A 25,114-nucleotide genomic window follows, 5' to 3' on the forward strand; every position below is an offset into this window, starting at 1 on the left:
TCCCACTTACACCAAGTGGTAACAAGTATTTCATCACCTTTATCGACGATCACTCGAGAATGGCGTTTGTGTTTTTAATGAAACAGAAATCTGAGGCAGAACGATTTATTCGAAATTTCGTGGCATTTTGTAAAACACAGTTCGGGAAGACCCCTAAAGCAATAAGATCGGACAACGGTGGTGAATATACTGGGAAAGAGCTGCAAAAGTTCTTTAAAGAAGAAGGTATTATGAGTCAACTAACAGTACCGTACTCGCCACAACAAAATGGCGTCGCCGAGAGAAGAAACAGATATCTTCAAGAAATGGCATTGTGTATGTTACAAGATGCACACATGGAAAGCAAGTATTGGGGCGAAGCAATACTCACAGCTACATACACACAGAATCTGTTAAGGAAAAGATAAAACACCGTCTACAGAACGTAGTTGCCTATTTACAGATCTCTTACTTTATTGCAACTATGTATAGAAAAGAACAAACACGTTGTGACAACTTCCGCTGAAGTGTCACACACAAGATACGTCAGCTCAAACTTCATAGCCACTATGGTTCGCCACTATGGCTAACCGCACAGTGGTCCCGCTGCAGATATTGATCCTCAATACTCCTGCTCAATCTCTGCAATCCTAAAGCTTCACGCAAACGTTCAAATACACTGGGCGGCAAACCTTTCGTCATCAAATCCGCTAGCTGATTCCCCGTTGGAATGTACATAATTTTAATCTTTGCTTGTTCTACCAACTCCCGTATGAAGTTATACTTTATGTCAACATGTTTTAGTCGTCGACTATCTTTCGGCTCTTCTGCTACACGAATGCATGACTGGTTGTCTTCGTGGTACGGTACAGCTCCTATTATTTCGATTCCCAAATCGATCAACAATCTACGCAATCAAATTCCATCGCAAACCGTTGTACATAACGCCATGAATTCAGCTTCTGTTGATGACAACGCAACGGATTGTTGCTTCCTAGTCAGCCACATTACAGTACCTCCGAATACTCGCAAAATACCACCAGAAATAGATCGTCTGTCATTCACATCATTGCCCCAATCCGCATCAGAATAAGCAACCATTGCCTTCGCTTGTTCTCCACCTCGAAACTCTAGACCGATGTCAAGTGTTCCCTTGATGTAACGAAGGATTCGCTTCAAGTAAACCCAATGCTGCTCAGTAGGACAACTTTGATGTTGACTCAGCAGATTAACTGCTGCACATAAATCTGGTCGGGAACTTTGAGCCACATAGGCTAGACAGCCAATCAATTCTCGGTATGGTTGATTCGTTCTATCCGCTTCCATACCTTTCACTAGTTTCAGTCGACTTTCCATTGGTGTTGATACAGGCTTACATTCTTCCATTCCAAATCTGCGCAAAAGATTCTCTAAATATGAACGCTGGGAAATCCGCAAAAATTGACCCTTCATATTTCGTTCTATTTGCATACCAAGGAAGTTTCTAACTGGTCCTAGATCGGACATTTCGAACTCAGCTTCTAAATGCTTCTTAATCTTCATGATACTCATAATATTTCGGCAAACAATCAAGATGTCGTCGACGTAAAGAAGCAGAAACAATTTCGATTCATCTTTTCCTCGCATGTACAAGCAACGATCATTCTCACTGCGACGAAATTTAAGCTTAGTCACCACATCGTGAAACCTTTCATTCCAGGCTCTCGAAGCCTGCTTCAGACCATAAAGGGTACGGTTCAAACGACATACACCATCCTGTCTACCATTTGCTCCTTCAGGCAACATCATGTAAATTTCTTCACGAAGAATCCCGTTCAAGAATGCTGTTTTAACATCCATTTGATGAATTTCCAGATGTTGTTGATTCGCCACAGCCAAAACGGTTCGTACTGTATCAAGTCTAGCTACCGGAGCATATGTATCAGTGTAGTCGTATCCAAATCGTTGCGAAAAACCACGCGCCACTAGCCTGGCTTTATACCGATCCACACTGCCATCATCGTTCCGCTTGACTCGAAACACCCATTTGCACGAAACGGGTTTCCTACCTTCCGGCAACTTGCATGGTGTCCATGTGCCGTTTTTACGATGCGATGCCATTTCTTCTTCGATAGCAGATTTCCAATGTGACCAATCGTCCCGCTTTTTCATTTCCTCCAATGAATCCGGAAAATTTTCAACAAAATTCATTGCATTCATGGCATAGGCAAAATTTACCTCATAATCTTTGTGCCATATTGGTGCCTCACGTTTCCGAACACTACGTTTGCCATGCTCAACATCGTTATCATTTAGAGTCGAATCATTTTCCGATTCCCTTGCTGAATCAGAATTGCCTGGTGCTTGCATGCAATCTTCAAACAAATCTATCGACTCATCCAGAATTTCGACATCTTCCAGATTATCAACCTCTTTGGTCGATACGTCGATCACTTCATGTATAGAGTCGTTGTTCATGTCTTCGCATCTGATTCGCAGGATATCGTCCGAAAGTTTATCTTCATCGGCTCTATCTTGTACGGTCTCGTCTATGATAACGTCACGTAGTATAACCACTTTGCGCCATTTTGGATCCCAGATCCTGTACCCGTTACAATGATAACCCAGAAAAACACCTTTCCATGATTTTCTGTCCAGTTTCTTTCGATTTTCCTTAGGTACATGACAGTACGCTGGACTGCCCCATACGCGCATTTTGGAAACATCTGGTACACGACCTTCCCACAACTCTGCTGGAGTTTTGCCGTTTTGAAGGATACACGCTGGACTTCTGTTTACTAAATATGCTGCAGTTTCGACAGCTTCACACCAGAACGTTTTATCCATCTTAGAATCGAAGACCATCGCACGCGCTTTCTCCATGAGCGTACGGTTCATCCGTTCGCTGACGCCATTTTGTTCTGGTGTATACGGCACGGTGCATTCTATCTGGATACCTTTCTTTTTACAAAAATAAGAAAACGAGTCATTCCGATACTCACCGCCACCGTCACATCTAATACGTGAGATCTTCCGCTCGAACTTTGCAGAAACCATAGCTTCGTAGAGCTTGAAGCATTCCAGCACCTCACTCTTGGACTGCATCCGATAGATGATAGTAAAACGACTCCAATCATCAATGAAACTCACATAGTAACGTGTTCCATCATGAGCCACCGGCGTAATTGGTCCACACACATCCGTATGTATCAGCTCCAATACACGAGATGATCGTCTCTTAGCGCTTTTGGTGAACGATTTCCGAGTTTGTTTCGCTTCAATGCAGGATTCGCAGAATATTTCACTTTTATCCGCATTGGAATTCATTTTTATTCCTGTCACAAGCCTCTTCCCGACAATATGCTGAAGTCCCTTTTCACTGATGTGTCCGAATCGTCTATGCCAAAGCTCATTGCATCTTTTGATTCTTCCGCATGAATACAATGACGAAGATCCTTCCTCCTTTGCAAAGAATTCCATTACGTATTGCATGCCATATCTCTGACCATAAGCGACGACTTCATTGTCTTTGAAGATTTTAACAGCATTGTTGTTGAAAATTGTCTTCATGCCGGCTATGTCCACTTTCCGAATGGAAAACAAATTGAAGCGCAATTCTGGAGCATACAACACATCCTTTAACGTGCACTCTATCATTTTCTTTCCAATCGACGCCATCAAATTCACTGTACCAGAGTATTTCGCAATGGCGGATTGACCATTTAATGCAACAGCAATTTCTACAGGTTGTTGTAAACGCTTCAATTCAACGAAAAGATTCCTATCGTTGGCTATATGTTCCGATGCTCCTGAATCTGCCAGCCAAACAATCTTCTTTCCGTTGTAATCGCCTCCTGCGATGAAACATACTCTACCAGTATTATCTGTTGAATTTGCATTCACAGCTTTCTTCTTTTTCTCACGATCCGGGCACTCTGACGATTTATGACCATTTTGTTGGCAAGTAAAACATTTTAACTTCTTCCTTCTGAATGGCTTTCCTACAAACGCAGCAGGCTCACGGGGCTCTTTCTTAGGAACATTCAAACTAATGCCTTTTCCTTCCAACTTAATCTCTTCGTCAAGCAGCCTACACTTGGCGAACTCTAGAGTTAGGTTGTCCTCCGACATTGTTTCTAAAGCCGTCACTATCGTTGAGTATTTCGGCCCCATCGTCATCAATAAATGACATACCACATCGATGTCATCTATTTGCGCACCTGTTGCTTTATATTCGCGCACAATACGATCAAATATCAAGAAATGATCTTTCAGCTTAGTACTATCCTCGTGCCGCAAATAAAACAGTTTTCTCTTGACGTGCAGACGATTCGCAACACTTTTTCTCTCGAAAACCTTTTGTAGAGCTGTCCACATTCTCTTCGGAGTGGGTTGATCCTGCACATATTCGAGATGAGTGTCGTTTATGCGTGAAATAATCAACGATTTACATCGGCGTTCCTTTTTCTTGCGTTTTTCGATTTCAACATTCCTTTGCTTCTTTACGGCTTCGCTTTCATCCTCTTTGATATACAGCGTCTCGATTTCTTCAATCTCCAGTTCGATGCACTCTTTCAAGTCGTGCTCCTCCAGCACGGTTAGCATCCGGAACTTCCATGATGAAAAATTAGTGCCATCAAATAATGGAATACGCAGCAATTCCATTTCGCGATCCGTCATTCTGATCTGCTCACTATACGGCGGACACACTTAATTATCAATTCCACGAGCTACACAAGCTCTGGGCCCATAACCTGTTAAGGAAAAGATAAAACACCGTCTACAGAACGTAGTTGCCTATTTACAGATCTCTTACTTTATTGCAACTATGTATAGAAAAGAACAAACACGTTGTGACAACTTCCGCTGAAGTGTCACACACAAGATACGTCAGCTCAAACTTCATAGCCACTATGGTTCGCCACTATGGCTAACCGCACAGTGGTCCCGCTGCAGATATTGATCCTCAATAGAATCGACTACCATCGAAGACAATAGGTATGTCCCCTTTTGAAAAGTGGTTCGGTAGAAAGCCATCCTACAAACATTTCAAAGTATTCGGATGTGAAGCATGGGTTCAAATACCTAAAGAAAAACGAGGCAAGATGGAACCTAAAGCAAAGCGATTGGTATTCGTCGGATATTCCATCCAAGAAAAAGCGTACAGGCTTGTAGATACAAGCACAGATCGTGTTGTAATTAGTCGTGACGTCGTGTTTAATGAAACATCATTCGAGCGCGGTAATGAACTCCCAGCTGATGAAATTATTGTCGATGTTGAACCGGATCGATACCAACAGGGCGATGTCGATGAAGAAAGTGAATCGAGCAACGAGCAGGAGGAGCATTATAATACAGCAGATGAAGACGACTCTTCCTCGCCGTGTAGTTCAGACGAGCAACATCAACTAGCTACTAACCTAAATTTGAAACGATCGACAAGAGGTAAACTACCAGCTAAACTAAATGATTATTTTTTAGGTTTAGTGTCGACTGACATGAGTGAACCAACTTCCTATAACGAAGCCGTAACCTCTCTCGACAAGGACAGATGGCTGGAGGCAATTAATGAGGAGTACAAATCGCTAAAGAAGAACAACACGTGGGAACTTACTTATCCTCCAAAGGACAGCAATGTGATTGGATGCAAGTGGGTGTTTAAAAAAAAATTAGACGCTAATGGAAATGTTGAAAGGTATAAGGCACGACTTGTAGCGCAAGGTTTTGGACAGCGAAAAGGTTGTGATTATGATGAGGTTTCTGCACCCGTTGCAAACCAATCAACGTTCAGAATGTTATTAGTTGTCGCAGGGCATAAGAAATTTTGTGTGAAACATCTAGATATAAAAACCGCATATTTATATGGCGTTCTTGATGAGACCATATACATGTATCAGCCACAGGGTTTCACAAAAAGGGGAAATGAAAAAATGGTTTGTAGATTAAAGAAAAGTATGTATGGGTTGAAACAGGCAGCTCGAGTATGGTATAAGACTATAGAAGAAATTTTAAAGCAAATAGGTTTTGAAAAATGTACATCTGATACATGCTTGTTCAAAAAGATCCAAAAAAAGGAAACCATTTATTTACTGTTGTATGTAGATGATATAATCATTGCAGGAAATTATGAAGAATCTATCAATATGATTGATGAGAATATAAGTAAAACTTTGCAAGTTTCATCACTAGGCGAAGTTAATTGGTTCCTAGGAATGCGAGTAATAAAAAACAGTGATGGTTTCTACAGTATAATACAAGATAATTTCATAAGAACTTTGGCAATACGTTTCGGATTAGACCAGACCAAATGTTCAAAGTATCCTATGGACCCTAATCATTTTAACAATAGATTGGACAGTGATGAAATGAAAGATAACGAAAAGTACCATAAACTGATAGGAAGTTTACTATATTTAGCTACATACACACGTCCAGATATAGCAGCAGTTACAGGAATACTAAGTCGATTTGTCAGCAATCCGACAGAAGCTGACTGGCTAGAAGCTAAAAGAGTAGTACGCTACTTACTGTATACAATTGGTTACGGTTTAAAACTCGGAAGTCCTAATGAGCAAGAGCTTAAGCTAGTAGGATATTGCGATGCAGATTGGGCTGGAGATACAAGTGACAGAAAATCATGCAGTGGATACTTGTATCGTTTAGGAGGAGGAACTATATGCTGGGCAAGCAGAAAACAAACTTGTGTATCCATGTCTACCATGGAAGCAGAGTATATAGCTTTATCTGAAGCAGTTCAACAAGCAGTATGGTTGCGAAAATTGTTAAAAGAAATGGATTTAGAACAGAAAGGGGCAACATTAATTAATGAAGATAATAGGAGTTGCATTGATTTTACTTCCTTGGATTATATAAAACGAAAAACAAAGCACATAGATACTAAATACCATTATACAAAAGATCTATGTGCAAAGCAAATAATTAAATTGAATTATTGTGCCACCGGAGAAATGTTAGCGGACATATTAACAAAGCCTTTAGGAGCGCAAAAGATAAAGGAGTTCTCAAAGGGAATCGGACTTAAAGAATATATTCAAGAGGAGGAGTGTGAGAAATGATCCAACCTGGCTTGAATATATTGTCACTAGTGTCAAATGTCAGAATTGTTGGAATGAGTGCGATGTATATAAGAACGAACGCGAAGCGAATAAAACTCTCTTTCTCCTTGTATCCTGAATCCCGTCAACACGTGTCTTTCTTTGCTAACATGTTTAACTGTAGCTGTAATCTGTAGCACAAACGCTTCTTAAAAATAGAACCATGCAGAAAAATAACTATTACGTTATTTAATGAAAAAACATGTTCATGTTTGTTTTTAGTATCTTTAATTTCATCCTTTATTAATACATTTCAGATTTACATGACTGGTGTAACAAAGTACATGTGTGATATTTGCCATTTCACTAATTCGATGTAAAATATTTATTTTTTTATCCGAGAATACGCGAATTTCTATTTTTAGTTCCAAAGGTACGATACAAGATAACGAAATATAGAGGTGTATAAGAATGGCTGCGATTAACCGGACATGTTGGAGAAATACGCAACAAACCGAACAGTATCGCCATCTGACGGCATCGAGGCTTCGAAACGAAACACTAACTGTTGTGGTGTGATTTACTTCTTGCTGCCCTTTCCAGTAGGTTTGCTTCCCTTCGCTGCAGGCCCAGACCCTGTAGCGTTCGTGACCGATATGCGAACTTTAGTGTTCGTAGCCTCCGGCCCACCGGCACTCGCCTTCTTCCCGGGTTCTCCTTTATGGGTAACATTTTTCCAACCCGGTCCAGTGTTCGTAGCCTCCGGCCCACCGGCACCCGCCTTCTTCCATGGTCCTCCTTTTTGTGTCACATTTTTCCAACCCGGTCCAGTGTTCGTAGTCTCCGGCCCAACGGCACCTGCCTTCTTCCATGGTCCTCCTTTTTGTGTCACATTTTTCCAACCCGGTCCAGTGTTCGTAGTCTCCGGCCCAACGGCACCCGCCTTCTTCCATGGTCCTCCTTTTTGTGTCACATTTTTCCAACCCGGTCCAGTGTTCGTAGTCTCCGGCCCACCGGCACCTGCCTTCTTCCATGGTCCTCCTTTTTGTGTCACATTTTTCCAACCCGGTCTAGTGTTCGTAGTCTCCGGTCCAACGGCACCCGCCTTCTTCCATGGTTCTCCTTTTTGTGTCACATTTTTCCAACCCGGTCCAGTGTTCGTAGTCTCCGGCCCACCGGCACCCGCCTTCTTCCATGGTCCTCCTTTTTGTGTCACATTTGTCCAACCCGGTCCAGTAGCTGCCCTGGAGGTGGCGTCACCTTTCGCATGGTTCGATACTCCACCACGTACTCCGGGAGCTTTGGATTGTGCTTCTTTCCGTTGGTGGAGCGTTGTTTTCTGCTTGTGATCATGTTGTTGTTCTTTTGCAGGATCATCTGTACGGAAGCCGACCGTTTTTTTCCGCGAAACGGGTGCACTGTCACTGACACGATCTTTGCCATCGGAAGTCGGCTGGTTGGTAGATTCGTCGTTGTCATTTCCATTTAGATTCGTCCGTTTCATGTCATTCGTACTTTTCTCTTTAGTCGAACCCAGTATGACGGAGGCGGGTTTGGGACCGTGGGATGGACGACCGGTACGCCACGGACGACGGGTAACAGGTCTGGTCGTTGGAGCGGTTGCAAATATAATCTGACGAGGAACATAGCTGTAAGAGCTGGTCGATGTGGACTCCTCCTTCTGGCTCATTTGGTGTGCGCAATCGATACAACGAAATCGGCAAATGTGGCACAATCGACACGATTGGAAACAAGCTTCCATTGTGTCCAAACCGTAGAAAGATGTTTTTCCATTTAATGCCGGCCCCAATTTTGCCAAAGGTTCCTCCTTTTGGGTTTTGTTGCAACACTTTGGACAGCAGTACCGGATTGACAGCCAATTCAAACAGGCGTTGCAACGTTCACAACAGCAGAAACAGCGTTCCATCATGTAAGCTGGTGTAAGATGGTTGCTTTGATAGGAATGATTATATTTCGATGTTGTCAAAGGTTTATATTAGCTAGTCGACGTATGGTTGCTTCGATTGTAAATTTCTGAATGCTTATATTTCAATGTTGCCTGTCAAATAGTACTGTCAAATAGAACTGTCAAATAGTGCAGGATTTGCTTTCCTAACAGGTTTCAGTCGTCGTAAAAAAATTCCTTCACGCTTCTTTGCAGCCCATCAACGAAATGAAGAAGACGACAATCTGTTCAAAGTCCAAAATGTGTATTTTAACAGATTATATTTTGATTTAACTTGTGATAAAATTATAATCTGTATCCAAAAGGATAGGGTTTTGCAATGAAAGATCCAAGAAAATAATGAAAAAGCTAAACTGAAACTACATGTGTATCCTTAAAAATATTTCGACTTCTGAACATGACCTAATTAATCGAATCGAACGCTTCTTAAGCAAAAAAATTAATTTCCAATAGCAATAACATAAAAAAAAATCAATTTTTTCCTTCGTGCAATTTAATGTATGTGTACAAGTGCGTATGTTTAATATTTTATTTATTTTTATTATTTATTAGCTGAACCACTTGTGATAATTTCCAAATAATAGTTTTTAAGAAAAAAATTCATAAAAATATCGATTACTATTGTAGTTTTTAAACGTCTTTCAGCGTTAAATAACGGTGATTTCACTTATTAGATGTGGTTGAAACTTCATTCTGAAAAAAAAGATTGCGGCTGTGTGTAGGCAATCGGAGAACATGTCTAATGGGCATCAATTCAAATCAACACTAGAATGGTTAAAATTTTATACCAACAAAACCTATTATCGTAGTAGACAGTTCTCAATGTTTTGCTTATTTTCTATTGCATTACCGTATTGCCGAAAAATAGTGATAAGACTCCGTGGATGTATTATAAAATGTGCCATATAAGCTATCAACACTACGAGCCGCTTTCTAACAACCACAATCGCCGCGATAGCTTGAGTAATAGTGTGCGTGACATCTCCTGCCTTTTGCAGCCGACCGAAGCGCGCCGAATGAACGAGCAAGCACCGTCAGTCAGTTCTCGAACGACCAGGCGTCCGCTTCAAGCGACGTCACCATTTTCTGTTGCGGCTGTACAGCGAAACGTTGGTGACCGAGAAAGGATATTAAAGCAGAGCACGAGCTGTGAAAGCGGAAACGAGTGCCGAGCCTGAACTATCCGGCCGTTACGCAGACTGCACTGCTGGAAGGACCGGAAGCGCTTAAACCTTTATGTTGCAACGCAACGTTCTTTTCAATTTCGTTTTCACCACCGCGGACGCGTTTATTAACACCAAATTTTGCAAGTTTCTTAAACCAATTTTATTTCCTACTTCAAACTTAACGTCTTTCGCGGAGCACTTTCTTAGACCGGTTTTGGTTTTGTGGTTCGGTTTGGCGCGGGTGTAGTTCGGCTTCGCTAGAGGTGTAATTCGGGATGCGCGGCTTGTCTTGGGTGCGCGTTAAAAAATTACACGTCCTTTCGCTGGCGGGTTTCGACTGTGAATCCCTAAAATCGATGGCGCACACGCGATCCGTAACGGCACTGTCACCCGTCACCGAACTGTCACCGTCATTACGTCAGGTGACATAAACAAAAACGAATCATACGTTCACCGTTGTCTACAACACTTTATCTAAAGTAATAATGTAAGTAATTTCATAGAAGTAGACGTCCGTTACTTAATTTAACAATTTGCTCTCCTTCCCTCATCTACCTTTTCAGTCATAGAGTAAACGTGTTTCTGCTCATCTACCAGCTCGGTACTTGCTGCGTGTACGTTGTGTTTGTGTCGTCTAACATTAAGGCCATTGCTGACTACTACACCGAGACAGATACCGATGTGCGGCTATACATGCTGATCATTCTTCTGCCACTCATCCTGATCAACTGGGTCTGTAGCCACTTGCAGGAGCTGCCTCTTCCGTTGCACTAAACCACGTACTAATTCGTCGTTTGACTGTTACCGGATCTCCCATTGTGTAGGTTAGGAATCTGAAATCATTGGCACCATTCTCGACGGTAGCTAATTTTGTCACGCTCGTCTCGTTCGGCATCATCTTGTACTACATCTTCCGCGAGCCCATCTCGTTCGAGAATCGCGACAAAGTCGGCACAATGAGCGGTTTCGCGCTCTTCTTCGGCACAGTGCTATTCGCTTTGGAAGCAATCGGTGTGGTGAGTAAGCAGTTGTTTGTGCTACGATATTCGATAATGCGGTTACACATGTCTTATTGCTTTTAGATCCTGCCATTGGAGAATGAGATGAAAACTCCGAAAAAGTTCGGTGGTAGTTTTGGTGTGCTGAACAAGGCAATGATCCTGATCGTCACACTGTACATTGGTATGGGCTTTTTCGGATATCTGAACTACGGTTCAGCTATAAAGGGATCGATAACGTTGAATCTGCCTGAGGAAAAATGTAAGCAGTTTGAGCAGCCATTGTAGCAGAGATCGTATGATTAAATGATTTACTTTGCTCTTCTCCTCCCTCAGCTTGGCCCAGTGCGTTAAGGGAATGTTAGCCTTTGCCATCTACATCACCCACGGGCTGGCGTGTTACGTAGCGATAGATATCACCTGGAACGACTACTTGAAGAAGAATTTGGGTGATTCTCCACGAAGCACCTTTTATGAGTACATCGCACGAACGGTGCTAGTGTTAATCACATGTACGTAAAGGTTTATTTGGATTCTAGCGCGGATTTGCTCATCTAATGCACTTCTCCTCTCATTACAGTCTTGCTGGCAGTGGCCATTCCCAATCTGGAACTCTTCATTTCGCTGTTCGGAGCACTGTGCCTTTCTGCCCTGGGCATTGCATTCCCTGCATTGATACAAACCTGCACGTACGGGCACCATCGGCAGGGTATGGCAAAGGTGTGGATGGTTGCGAAGAACAGCGTTATTGGCGTGGTAGCCATGCTGGGGCTGGTGATCGGTACCTCGACCAGCATGATCGAAATCATTCACACCCTCGGACATGACGATTGAGGATTGTGCGGCTGTGTGCGCTAGCAATAAACAAGCAGCGAAAATCAACATCCGCAACCAACATGAAGTATTGATTCGCCATCTTTTCACTCCATCATTACAAATAAGTATTACTCGACACGTAAACAGCGCACCTGGCGACCGAGAGAAAGTGCACTTTTGAGGGCAGGACTGTGAGGGGTGTGTTATGTGAATGTGTGGGACAGAGAAAGAGACAGGGTGGAACATTTGGAACAGAAAGAAGATAATTGTTAGAGCCATAACCATTCCTATGCTAAATGCGTCGAGAAGTCAAAGCGTTAGCTGTAGCTGTCGAACTACTACCGAGCTGCTCCTGATCTCCTGATCATGATGTGACAGGCGATGGTTTACCGGTCTGCCGGTCCATTTGCCGTCAGCTGTTCAATCATTTCTATCATATGTGCTTTTATTTTAAGGTGTTCTTGCACATTCATTCGATGTTCCCTATGATCGCAACGATCGCAACTGTGAAGCGGTGGTGTATACACATGAAGCCCACCAGGACGAACATATCTATCTTGTAAGACTAGCTAAGCGAAGCGAAATGATCAAACGGAAAATTGAAAAGTTGTGTACATAGCGTAAGTGAAGTTGCAATAAACTAGTATTTTAAAGAAAACAGCTATGCTGGAGCGATGTGTTCTCTTTATGTATTGCAGTCCGACCGGCAACCTCTCCTAATAAAACTTTTTTTTAACGTATAAGACAACCTAGCTGATTTATTGGTAGTTGGAGTAAGCCTGTTAGTACCGTATACATTTCATACATTCCGCTACGGGTGGTCTCCAAGAAGCTTAACCCATTACATCACTTCATCCTATTCAACTTGATACGCAAAAATACACTATTTTAACAAGTTTACACGTATGCTTTAAATCAAAAGCGGGAGGTATATTTCGTTCGACCTTTAGCTTTATCGCACCTAAATTTCATCTGTTGAAATGACTAAAGGCTATCGCCTCACGTGTTAAAACATTCTGAAAGCTTTCCAAATTATTGTTTATTTTTAGAGCATTTGAACAAAATCCGGGTTTAATGATACCAGATGATAATTTATGTTGTGTCGTCACTCGTTAAAAATATATGCTGAGACAATTACACATTAAAACTCGTTTATTATAAAATTAAGACGCGCACGGTAACATGAAAAACGACCGTCTCCAGTGGACGCACAAACGAGAAGAGAGACTGCACCAACGAGACCAGGGCCACACAAACGAGAAGGGCCCCAAGGATCGCGAGAGCGATCGGTACGCGCGAACAGTCTACGGCACATCGGTTGCTGTCGGTTCCCAGATAGCAACGAGTAATAGACTGGCTGCGTACGTGACCAAGGTGCACACAACATCTCCCCCAGTTAATTGAGCCGATAGGCTCCTAGCCGACGTGGAAGTCTTCTAACGCGAGATGACCTACGTGGCAAATCAATCGGCTGATTCGTAGTACCACCAATAGGTTCGGGGAGTTGCGCGATTTGGGATGGTGGCAACAATGCGGTCGGTAAAAGTGCATCTTCAGGAACGGTGTCTGTTTTGGATGTAGCAAGCGGAGGCGGTTCTGCTGCGTGTGGCGTCAGCACACGCTGACTGTTTTCTGCTTGTCCGGCGTTCCACTCTGCTAACAGGACATCCAACGGCAACTGCTTCGTGACCGATGGACCACAGCTGTCCCGCCGCCTTAGCTGGTTAACGTGTCGTCGGAGCAAACGATCCTCCTGGTCCCTGATCTCGTACATTACACGTCCGCAACGACGAACGACTTTTCCGGCGATCCACTTCCATGAATTACGGACAAATTGTTTTGCCCATACGGTATCGCCATTCCGGAATCCACGAGCTGACTGATGTTGCGGTGAAGTAGATTCTGCATGGGGTGTAGGAGGGCGCAGTAGTTCTAGCGCCGTTCTTATTGGACGACCAAACATTACTTCAGCTGGACTTTTCTGCTGCTCTAATTGTGGATTTGGAGTCGATCGATACGTCATGAGGAATAGGTCCAAAGCCTCGTCTAGCGTAGTTTCATCCGTTTGGATTTTCCTCAAAGCTCGTTTTACCGTATCGACGAATCGCTCTGCTTGCCCGTTGGATTGTGGATGGAACGGGGCCGTTGTAAGATGTTCAATCCCGTTATGCAGACAAAATTCCTTAAATAATCCGCTGACAAATTGCGGTCCGTTATCGCTGACCAAAGTTGCAGGCATGCCGAAACGTGCAAACAGGCTTCTCAATATAGTGATGGTAGCTGATGTGGTGGTGCTCGATGTTTTCACTATTTCTGGCCACTTTGAATAAGAGTCGACTACGACTAAAAGGTACGAACCTTCCCATGGCCCCGCATAGTCAATATGAATCCGAGACCAGGCGCCTGATGGTTTTGGCCATGCCACTGGCGTTGCTCTTGGGGGTGCTTTTGCGGCCGCTGCACAAGCTCCGCAATTAGCTACATAGCTTTCTATGTCGCTGTCCAAGTTTGGCCAATAAAGATGACTACGTGCAATTGATTTCATTCTTTGCACTCCCGGATGTCCTCGATGAAGTTGGACCAGACATCGAGTGCGCAATCTTTCTGGAATCACCACCCTCTCTCCAAACATAATACAACCATCAACAGTTGTCAGAGATTCCCTTCTATCATGTAGTTGCGCAGCATTTGTTCCAAATGAAATGTCTCGGGGCCAACCGTTCTGCACGTACTTGTACACCTTCTGCAGCAAGGTATCTTCTTGTGTGGCAACCTGGACTTCTCTAAAACGAAGAGGGAATGCGTTTAATGCGTTTATGGCAACTGACCTTAGATCTTGCTCCAATTCCACACTGGCGATTATGTATTCAGCTTCCGGCTTAGAGTGGTTTTGTATGAGTCGCGACAGGACATCAGCGTTTCCAAATGCGCCGGTGGGTATGTATTCGATGTCCATATCATACAGTTGGAGTGTAAGTGCAAACCTTTGAAGGCGATTTGCCGTGTACGTCGGAATTCCCTTTTTGCTGCCGAATATGCGTACTAGTGGTCGGTGATCTGTTTGTAAGGTGAAGTGGCGGCCATACAACATGCGATGAAATTTGGTCACCGCAAAAATGATAGCCAATCCCTCTCGGTCGATCTGGCTATATCCTTGTTCTGCTTTAGTGAGCGCTCTTGAGGAATGCTGAACAACACGAATGGAGCCGTCGGAATATTGATGACTAATTGTAGCTCCTAAACCCACTGAAGATGCATCTGCTGATACTATTATTTTCTGTGTTTGGTCGTAATGAGTTAACAGCAGTTTAGAAGATAGCAAAGATTTAAAAGTCTTAAATGCTTGCGTGCACTCTTTCGTCCAGTGAAATGGTGCGTTGGTTTCTAGTAATTTGTCCAAAGGGTAGCGTAGATCCCTCATGTTTGGCACGAATTTGCCGTAATAGTTAATAGCGCCCAAGAAAGATCGTATTCCTGTGAGGTCTGTTGGCTCCGGCAATTTTGTGATGGCCTCTATCTTCGCTGGATCAGGGCGCAAACCATTGACGTCGATGATGTATCCCAATAACTGGATTCGGCTGACCTTAAAAGCGCATTTTTCCGCACGAATAGTAAAACCGTATTCCTCGATTCTCTTCAGGACCTCCGATAATTTAGCGTCGTGTTCTAGCTCCGTTGCACCTCCGACAATGATGTCGTCCATGTAGCCTGATACGCCTTCGATTCCAGCTAACATCGTGTCTACGATCTGCTGGAACGCAGATGGAGCTATTTTGATACCTGGAGGCAATCTATTGTAATTGTAGAGTCCACGATGCGTATTTATGGTAAGCAGGGAGCGATAGCGAGCGTCAACCTCAACCTGCAAGAAAGCATCGGATAGATCAATTTTGCTAAATACTTTACTACGAGCCAATTTTGCAAAGATGTCCCCAGGCAAGGGGAGTGGATACTCATGTGGCTGCAAAGCTGAGTTTAATCCGGTTGAATAATCGCCACAAAGTCGAACACTTCCATTTGCTTTCCTTACGACGACTACCGGTGCCGCCCACTCCGAATAGTCGACTGGCGTGATGATTCCTAAACCTTCTAGCCTATCGAGCTCCTTGTTGACGGTCTCTTCCATCGCATACGCGACAGGCCGTTTCGGGCGAAAAACTGGTCGGCTGTCTGGTCGTAGCTGCAGATAAACACGGGCTTTGGTGCAAAGTCCTATGCCTTGGAAAACTGATGGAAATTTGTTCTCCCACGAGATTGGTTGTGCTACTCCAATCTGATTACAAAAGTAATCCATTGGGACCGTTCCCAAAGAGAAAAGGGTTACAAAATCTGCTCCTAGTAGTGCCAATTCTGCTTTCGACACTCGAATTGTGGCTCGCTTCACTTTACTTCCGATGGACACGTGCGATGTGAATTCCCCTTTCAGTTCAAGGGTGTCGCCTGAAGCTGCTTTGGCTTTAACTGTTACCGGCATAAGGTCAGGTCTGCCCAACTGCTTCCACATACGCTGGCTTATCACAGAAATATCGGAACCTGTATCTAGTTGCAAACGAGCTGGCTTCTTTCCGATTAGGATGTTGACATATTTCCTATTCTGCTGTACACCACAGACGTTCACCTGGACCACTTTAGATGCTGCATTTTTGTGACGATGAAAATTGTCACGTTTGCCACGGCGGTTGTAGGAAGCGCAGAAACCCTCGCGATGACCAATGCGAGCACAGTCTCGGCATTTGTGTGCTTTGTATGGGCATTCCCGGGTCCAGTGAAATGCACCACACAGCCAACATGGGTTGCGGGGTTTAGATTCAGGATACCGCTCCTTATTCCGCTCGTTCCTTGTTGGCAGCTGGTGTCGCTGCCTTTGTCCTCCTGCATGCAATGCGTGTACTCGTTCACTAACCCCAGGCGCGATCATTGCACTATCAGCCTTCACACGAATCAGTCGCTGACATAGTTCCGCTAGCTGCTCTAGAGTTGCGTCCTTCCGTTCCTCCAGGTTAGCTAACAACTTAATTCGTACATCGCGGTCACCTTCGTCCTTTAACCCACACACTAAAACGAGACACTTGAACTGTTCTTCTGTCATTGAAGAAAATTCCGCTTCCACGCAGGCACGGTTTACGCGGCAGGTAAATGCCAGTAAATCCTCATCGCGCGTTTTCGTCGTATTGAAGCACTTAAAACGCTTGCATAGGGTAGACTCCATTTTGCCAAAGAGCATTTTAAGCTTTTCCACCATTTCGGAAAACGCGAAGTCACGGGCGGATCGTGGCAAAATGTAATTAATAAAACGGGCGTGCTCGGCTGCGCCCAACTTACGTCCTAGCAAGCGGACCTTCGAAGCGTCGTCTAAGCGGGCTGCGTCCTGCGCAAAAAGGTCATCGTACCGCGCATACCAGGACTCGAACGTAACGCCAGCATCGGCATCGTAATGAAATTCCGTTATGTTGCTGGCTAGAGCTTCGAGGATGAGCTCCGGATTGCTGGGCTTTGGCGGTGGATGCTGCTCGGGCTGTAGAATTTGCGGCGCGGGAAGCTGCTGTTGCACCAATTGAGCCAGGAGCGCTTGTTGCTGAGCTAACTGTGATTGCAACAATTGCAGCGTTTGCTGTATCGCCGGGGCGTCGGATTGCAGCGGTGGTGGATGCTGCGATGGTGGATGCTGCCAGAACGCGGCGTTCAGGGCACCATTTTGAGATAACCGACGCTGCTCCTCGGTGATCGGCGTCTCCTCTGGGCTGGACATTCTGCGTCGTTTTTGTGGAATTTTTATCACTGTTATCACGCGAACCGTATTCGTTTATCCTCGTCGCCAGTTGTTGTGTCGTCACTCGTTAAAAATATATGCTGAGACGATTACACATTAAAACTCGTTTATTATAAACTTAAGACACGCACGGTAACATGACAAACGACCGTCTCCAGTGGACGCACAAACGAGAAGAGCGACTGCACCAACGAGACAAGGGCCACACCAACGAGAAGGGCCCCAAGGATCGCGAGAGCGATCGGTACGCGCGAACAGTCTACGGCACATCGGTTGCTGTCGGTTCCCAGATAGCAAAGAGTAATAGACTGGCTGCGTACGTGACCAAGGTGCACACAACAATAAGAATTCCACTCAGTGTAAGCATAGGCGTATCTACAACCAGAGATGCGGAAACTTCGTTCAGCGATCATTCGTCTATGTTGAAGAAAAAGTTATTCTAAGCGGATGCACAATTTAGTATCTACTGATTGCTATAGAACCAATACCGTGGAGCTCTATTTGTAAAAAAAAAAAGTTTCAATCGTAGTAAAAACGCTGAATAAATTCCTGGTTAAAACTGTTTTACCCCACCTTGAGTTCCCAGCCAATTTTATAGTGACTTAAAAACGACTACTGCCTTTGCTAAAGCTTAGTGGCTTCGAAATAAATTACTACTTTTATAATTATCATTATTCATTACATCGAGTTTGCATTTCGAAGAGCTTTCAATACGCCAATTTGTGTTACCTTTGCTGTATCATATTCTTACGATTTTAATCCCAAGAGGTCATTCCTAATGATCTCAGTGGCCAATAGATTGGATGTTTAAAAATAAAAATATACATAAAGGTTTAAAGAAAATATCATATACACAACTAATCATTTACTCGTATTTCTCCCCAAGTACACTTGTCTTGAATGCATGTCTAGTACAAGGAGATATTAAAATTCATAAACAAACCAAAACTAAAATTCAGTAGGACATTTAAAAATCGACATCTAAAATCAATGAAGTAGAAGATTCATACACAGCATAAAATAAAACAATTAACTTTGCATCCTAAAGCAAACCGGCAAACCACGATGTCACGAACTAGTCCCAGCAATCGATTGAAATTCCCACATTATCTAACCAGCACTTCGTTCTGCTTTTCGACGCTTTGCCGTACCATTTTTTAATGCTATGAGTCAAATTAGTCAACATGTTTGTTAACCATGAGTACGATTTTCCGTCGCTGCGACCTGCTAATATCAGGTGACTTATGCATTCAACTATATCGAGAGCTTAGGTACCATTCGCTTTCGGCAACGGTCGTACAAGGTACAGCTTCTCGCCTTGCTTGTTGGTGTAAATGGGAGCTCTTTGGTAATGGTCCACTAGTTGATCCAGTGTGTGAAATTTACGTTGTCCGATGCAGTACATATTACCTTCGACGTGCACACGGAAATGCTTATTGCGACCAGGGGCCTTCAACGATACAGAATAGTCACCCAGCTGCAATAGAGATATACGCATTACATTAGTAGACAATACAGAAACTAGTATTTTCAAACAATTGAGCAGCTCACATTTGTTTCACTATCGCGAATCAAATAATCTCCATCGTGTCCGTGAGAGTTTAGCACCGTATCACATTGACTTCGTGTAATAGCACCGTAGTACCAGCTTTTCCCGGTCAGATGGGGTCTCTCAGGTTGCTGGGAATTATTGTTGTTACTGTTGTTCGTGTTGGAGTTGTTGTTGTTCGATTGCGCATCGTTAGGTCGTCGATCAAGTGAATCCGGACCACTACCATTGCTCCGAAACGGTTGAGCCAAATATTCCGACAGTTCTTGTAAATAGTTACGCGGTACTAATCCAACCTGACCATTATTATTTCGGGCTTTGTACCTACAAGTAACGAGGTAAAATAAATAATCATTTTTAAACGGGATTTACCACTAATTCTGCATATACTGCTCTGGACAATCACACATTATACCATTTAATGGTACGTGCTGGCACACACTTACCATTCTGGATCAGCCGCTGGTCGATCAAGAATTTCCAACCGATCACCCTTTTCAAAAGACAGCTCCGTATCGTTGTTCGAATTGAATGAGTATAGAGCCACAACAATGTCGAGCACATTTTCCGCCATTGCGTACGTGTGCAGCGTATCGTCTTCGTTTTCCTCCGTTGTGTAGTTGCTGGGAAACCATCCAGTCGCTGAGCCACTCTGGCCACGCCACCAACCGTCGTTTGATTTCTCCAGTATCAATATCCGCGTACCCTTGGTCAGCGACAGTTCATCTTGTTGTTGCGCCTGATAATTGTATTTGACTATAGCAGTTCCTATCGGGGTGGAAGCTGTCGTATGTCCGAGTACAGCCAATTGAATAAAGGATGCAAAAAATATTAATACAGAACATTAGCATGATTTTTAAACGAATTAGGATTCTTGTTTGTGAAACTTCCTTACCAATGGCATCCGAAGGATCCGGTGGTAACCGTCGACTCATTGTGGGACTATCGACCTGCCTAGAAGGTGAGCAATTGGGTAGCGTTTTGCTGCCGGAACCCTTTTTAACCTTCTTCTTAAAGCTATCGAACAATGAGACGGATTTTTTCTCCTTCTTAACGTAGTTGCTCGGTACGTAACCCGACTGATTACGTGTATTCTGTACTCTCCACCAGTGCTTACTGTCGTCCAACAGCAGATAACGATCGTTTTTCCTCAAATCTAACTCCTGGGCACCCTGCGCCTCATAATCGTATTTTGCAACCACATAGCAAACATCCTCTGAAAATGTAATTGAAACGTATTGTTAAGGTATAACCACACCTAAACCACAGATCAACCCACGTACCTTGCTTGATACTTCCAGCCATTATGTTGTGTCTTCAATTTTGTTACTTCCACAAAGGAAACGGGAAATTATTATGTTTAATGACTAAAAGCATTCACCGATTGAAAAAAGTATTTCTTCCTCGTGTCGATATTCTTTGTTTAGCGTTTATATTCACGAGCCTATCCCTCAATAGTGAAGGGGCGTTTTCTATATAGGTACGTTTTGAATATTTACTGCTAGATTCTTTTAACTTAAACCGCCACTCGTTGTTCCGCGAACATTTTAACAAGACATGTTTTCAGTTGCTCAAGATCTGAAAGATTCAAAAGAATAAAAAAGTTAGGGCATTAAATATTATAACAACTCGAGCATTTTTTTTAGTAGTAAATCTGGGTAAAAACATGTTAAAAAAGGGACCATATGTTTATGTCGAATATGGCATTACATCAATCGTTCCAAACATAAAAGACCTATTGCGGTCAATGTCATCTGCTAGCATTTCAAAAATTATATCGTGAAGTATATGTGTGCTGTTCCAGAACGGTAGCTACCGCAACACGGTGGCTTCGCTGGAGACGAGCGAGGGCTGCCCAATCCAGCCCGGTTCCAGCCTGCAGAAGGTGATGTATCTAACGCCGCTGCTCTCTTCCAACAAGCAGCGACGTGGTGTCGCCCTGGACGGCCAGATTAAGCGTCAGGAACAGTGTCTAGCTTCGACTACACTGTAAGTAGACAGAGTTGTCCGTTTATTTGACTGTTTACTGCATGTTGAACGATTATGTTACAGCTTGGCTCAACCGGACCAGCGTGATGCGTTTGGCATTATCATTTCGTACGCCGTCAAGGTGAAACTTTTCCTGGGTGCGCTCGGAGGAGAGCTAGCGGCCGAGCTTCCGTTTGTGCTGATGCACCCGAAGGTAAGCTGCTGGAGGAGCTAACCATCTTTAAATTTCATTAACCCTCATTTGTTCTTTGTTTCTCGAACAAAACGAACAGCCCGGTACCAAGGCTAAGATCATTCATGCCGACAGCCAGGCCGATGTAGAAACCTTCCGACAGGATACGGTCGATCAGCAGGCTTCGGTGGACTTTGATTAATTGCAATTCTGCTTGGAGAGGCTAGGAACTCTGGCATGGACTACGACGAAGAACCACTAAGCATCTTCACAAATCAACACAAACACACTAAAAATTGAACATTCTCATACAACCGAACGCAAACGACCTACGACGAAACGATCGATCTCACTTCCCCGTCTTTTTCAACCTGAGCAATAGAATGATGGCAGAGGGAGAGAAAGATGCAGAGAATGCAACGAAACAATAAAATCGAAGACGGACACATCCGAGGAGTCCATTGTTTCGGTAGAGAACTGCAGGGGAGGGACAAGCAACCCAACCAGACGCTTTTCCTCCCTGACGATGTACCTTACAAAATTTACTATTTAGACAACGTCTTCGCCGTGTTAAAACATTCGGTAACTTTGGTATAATTTTCATAGAATCCTTCTGAACGTAAGGACACTATTGAAATTAGCTGTTTTCTTATATGCGACCGATTGCAACGGCGTGGCAGCAAAACCGTCTACCATGTACACACCGTAAACATCTCATACGATTGAATAAAACAAAAACGAAAAGAACAACATACTGATTGGTTGAAAACAAATGTTCTATGCGATTTCGTTCATTTTCCGTGCCCAATAAAATCACGACAGAAAAGGTTGGATTATCCCACGGGTGCTAGCAAACGTTATATTCAGGTTGAAGTATCCAACTGCCTGAGACAACTACGCAGGCTCCGAAACAAAAAAGATGGACCTCTCGTCAACCTCTCCGTGTATACTACACGATCTAATAATCCTCAAACGAAGCTATCGTGGTCATCGAGTAACAATCAATGTAATAAATTAGCAAGCAGCAATGAGCCCGGTCAGACTTGCCGTCATATGCAACAGCTGTTCGTTGGAGTTCGAGAACAGGAGAAACTACCAGAAGAGTGGAAGCTGGGTCTCATACACCCAGGGCACAAAAAGGGTGAGTGGACTGTGCCATCTTTCGAGCCATCACAGTTTTTTTCTGGCCAGTGTAGACTGCCACAGATTTCGTCGGAAGTTATCAAACAGGGTTTGTTGGAGGAAAATTCACCACTGACCAAATTTTCACTCTGCAGCAGGCCCTTCGAAATGCCGGGAGCACCAGATCCCTACGCGCTTTCAATTCATTGACAGGATTACCTGCGATACCTTATATCGAATTGAGGCAGGGATTCGAACTCTGCTGTATGCTGTTTAATATAGCTATGGAAGGTAATGAGAAGCGCGAGCTTCGATATTAGGAACACGATTTTAACCCGTTCACTATAAAACCTTGGAATCGCGGATGACATCGACATCTTCGGACGGACATCTGTGGTGTGCGAAACGTACATCCAATTGGAACATAAGTCTTAAGGATTAGATGGAGGATTAATGCGACGCAGATAAAGTACCTGCTGTCACTGACACGATCTTTGCCATCGGCAGTCGGCTGGTTAGTAGATTCTTCGTTGTCATTTCCATTCGAATTCGTTTGTTGCTTCTCTTTCGTACTTTTCTCTTTAGTCGAACCCAGTATAACGGAGGCGGGTTTGGGACCGTGGGATGGACGACCGGTACGCCATGGACGACGGGTAACAGGTCTGGCCTTTGCGGCCGTCGTTGGAGCGGTTGCAAATATAATCTGACGAGGAACATAGCTAAAAGAGCTGAAAGAACTGGACGATTTGGACTTATCCTTCAGGCTCAATTGGTGTGCGCAATCGATACAACGAAATTTGCAAATGTGGCACAATCGACACGATTGGAAACAAGCTTCCATTGTGTCCAAACCGTAGAAAGATGGCGTTTTTCGATTTAGTGCCGGCCCCATTTCGGACGGGTCGTTGAAGCAGGTTGGCAGAATAGATTTTGCCAAAGGTTCCTTCTTTTGGGTTTTGTTGCAACACTTTGGACAGCAGTACTGGATTGACAGCCAATTCAAACAGGCGTTGCAACGTTCACAACAGCAGAAACAGCGTTCCATCTTGTAGGCTGGAGTATTATGGTTGCTTGGATAGGAATGATTATTTTTCGATGTTGTCAAAGGTTTATATTAGCTGGCCGACGTATGGTTGCTTCGATTGTAAACTTCTGATTGATTATATTTCAATGTTGTCAAAGGTTTATATATACATGCGAAATAGTTACAGTAGTCCTTTGTAGAACTGTCAAATAGTGCAGGATTTGCTTTCCTAACAGGTTTCAGTCGTCGTAAAAAATTCCTTCACGCTTCTTTGCAGCCAATCAACAAAATGAAGAAGACGACAATCTGTTGTGGACACTGCTCGGGTCACTATATCGGACGGTGGAAGGTTACGATATCGATGCGGTGGCGTGCCCGCCCTCCTTCATTGTATTTAAAATTAGAGGCCCCAACTATAATTCCGCCCTGGGCCTCCAAGCGGATTGATCCTCCACTGTGGGTAGGACGTGTGAAGCTGAACTGTTTGGTGGATCATCTTGACGTTGGCCTCAAACAAAAGGATACGATGGCTGGGACACGTGATGAAGATGCCGGACTCATTACCAGGAAGGAGTTTGTCAACAACCTGTTCAAAAAGATCAAGCGGAGTAGGCCATGCCGGAGATTGGGCGCAGAAAGGAGTGGAGGAGAGCTGCACGATGATCCAACATTACTGAATCCAATATAACAGTTCTTGAGGTAAATACACGAGAAAAAATTTGAACTTCCCTCCAACCTCGAACGAAAGCGGCTTGACGATTTGAGCTGCAGTATTAAAATGGGAAAATCTCACTGACGGCTGTTCTCAAAACATCGAACGAAATTCGCACCTCAAGTTCGTGTATACCTCGTTACGCCTGACCGTGAACCGAATTCTTTCCATGCACTCTCTTGTATTATACGATTCTTACTGACTTACTTTGTAACTACTTTCTACTTCAAGAATACAGGGTCATTCAAAATATCAAGCTTGTTTTTTCTATAGATTCATTGATCTTACCTTTATTGCGATGACTTAGTTGTTTTTTTTCCATTACGATATACAATATGCTCATCGATTCACGCCTATGTCTTTACTTCGCATACTTCCCTAGTTCACTCGTTTCCAGTCTGTGCCAGTGATTGGTATAAGTGTTGACTTTAAACTATCGAATCATACCATTGGTTTCGCTACCAAACCGTACGTCGTTCGTTTCAAATCGTACACAACAACACTGCTACACCACGTGCTACGTATCGGCTTGTGAAGAGTCTTTACTTTTCCTTCCTTATTTGTTCACAGTTGCGTCCACGATCGTTTGCAATTATTTCCTGTTTTATTTTATTATTTTATAATATTCTATATTACTTGTATATTTTGGTATTAGGATGATTTCATTTTTCATTTCTATCGCAAACCACTGCGCTTTTGTGGCTAATTTTTCGTGCCTTCAATTTGTTGTTTTGCTTTCTGTTCCCTGTCTTCATTGACCTTACGTTTCATGCTGTGCTGGGTCGAACGTCAACGGTCGCCAACGGCAATTATAATT

The 25,114-nt window shown here is 43.6% G+C and overlaps 3 protein-coding genes and 1 pseudogene across 4 annotated transcripts; 2 read left to right on the forward strand and 2 right to left on the reverse strand.

Annotated features, from left to right (window-relative positions):
* The first annotated feature begins 5,063 nt into the window (after positions 1-5,063).
* On the forward strand, positions 5,064-11,977 carry LOC128302730 (proton-coupled amino acid transporter-like protein CG1139; annotated as a pseudogene).
* A 1,755-nt stretch (positions 11,978-13,732) lies between these two features.
* On the reverse strand, positions 13,733-17,708 carry LOC128302731 (uncharacterized). Its single transcript, XM_053039592.1, has 2 exons — positions 16,863-17,708; positions 13,733-13,861 (listed from the first exon to the last, which is right to left on the reverse strand). The coding sequence occupies exons 1-2, from the start codon at positions 17,706-17,708 to the stop codon at positions 13,733-13,735; spliced, it is 975 nt and encodes a 324-aa protein (XP_052895552.1).
* A 381-nt stretch (positions 17,709-18,089) lies between these two features.
* LOC128302987 (cytoplasmic protein NCK1-like) lies at positions 18,090-20,764 on the reverse strand. 2 transcript variants are annotated; one of them, XM_053039837.1, is made up of 5 exons: positions 20,562-20,764; positions 20,174-20,494; positions 19,725-20,046; positions 19,281-19,602; positions 18,090-19,206 (listed from the first exon to the last, which is right to left on the reverse strand). In XM_053039837.1, the coding sequence occupies exons 1-5, from the start codon at positions 20,581-20,583 to the stop codon at positions 18,997-18,999; spliced, it is 1,197 nt and encodes a 398-aa protein (XP_052895797.1). In that variant the 5' UTR covers positions 20,584-20,764; the 3' UTR covers positions 18,090-18,996. The 2 variants fall into 2 exon arrangements, with proteins under 2 accessions (XP_052895797.1, XP_052895796.1); XM_053039836.1 differs by having other exon boundaries at positions 19,725-20,061.
* A 214-nt stretch (positions 20,765-20,978) lies between these two features.
* LOC128302733 (arrestin homolog) lies at positions 20,979-22,203 on the forward strand. The gene is made up of 4 exons (XM_053039593.1): positions 20,979-20,995; positions 21,064-21,267; positions 21,331-21,460; positions 21,540-22,203. The coding sequence occupies exons 1-4, from the start codon at positions 20,979-20,981 to the stop codon at positions 21,639-21,641; spliced, it is 453 nt and encodes a 150-aa protein (XP_052895553.1). The 3' UTR covers positions 21,642-22,203.
* The last annotated feature ends 2,911 nt before the right edge of the window (positions 22,204-25,114 follow it).

This window comes from Anopheles moucheti, chromosome 3, assembly GCF_943734755.1.
Source record: "Anopheles moucheti chromosome 3, idAnoMoucSN_F20_07, whole genome shotgun sequence".
NCBI lineage: Eukaryota > Metazoa > Arthropoda > Insecta > Diptera > Culicidae > Anopheles > Anopheles moucheti.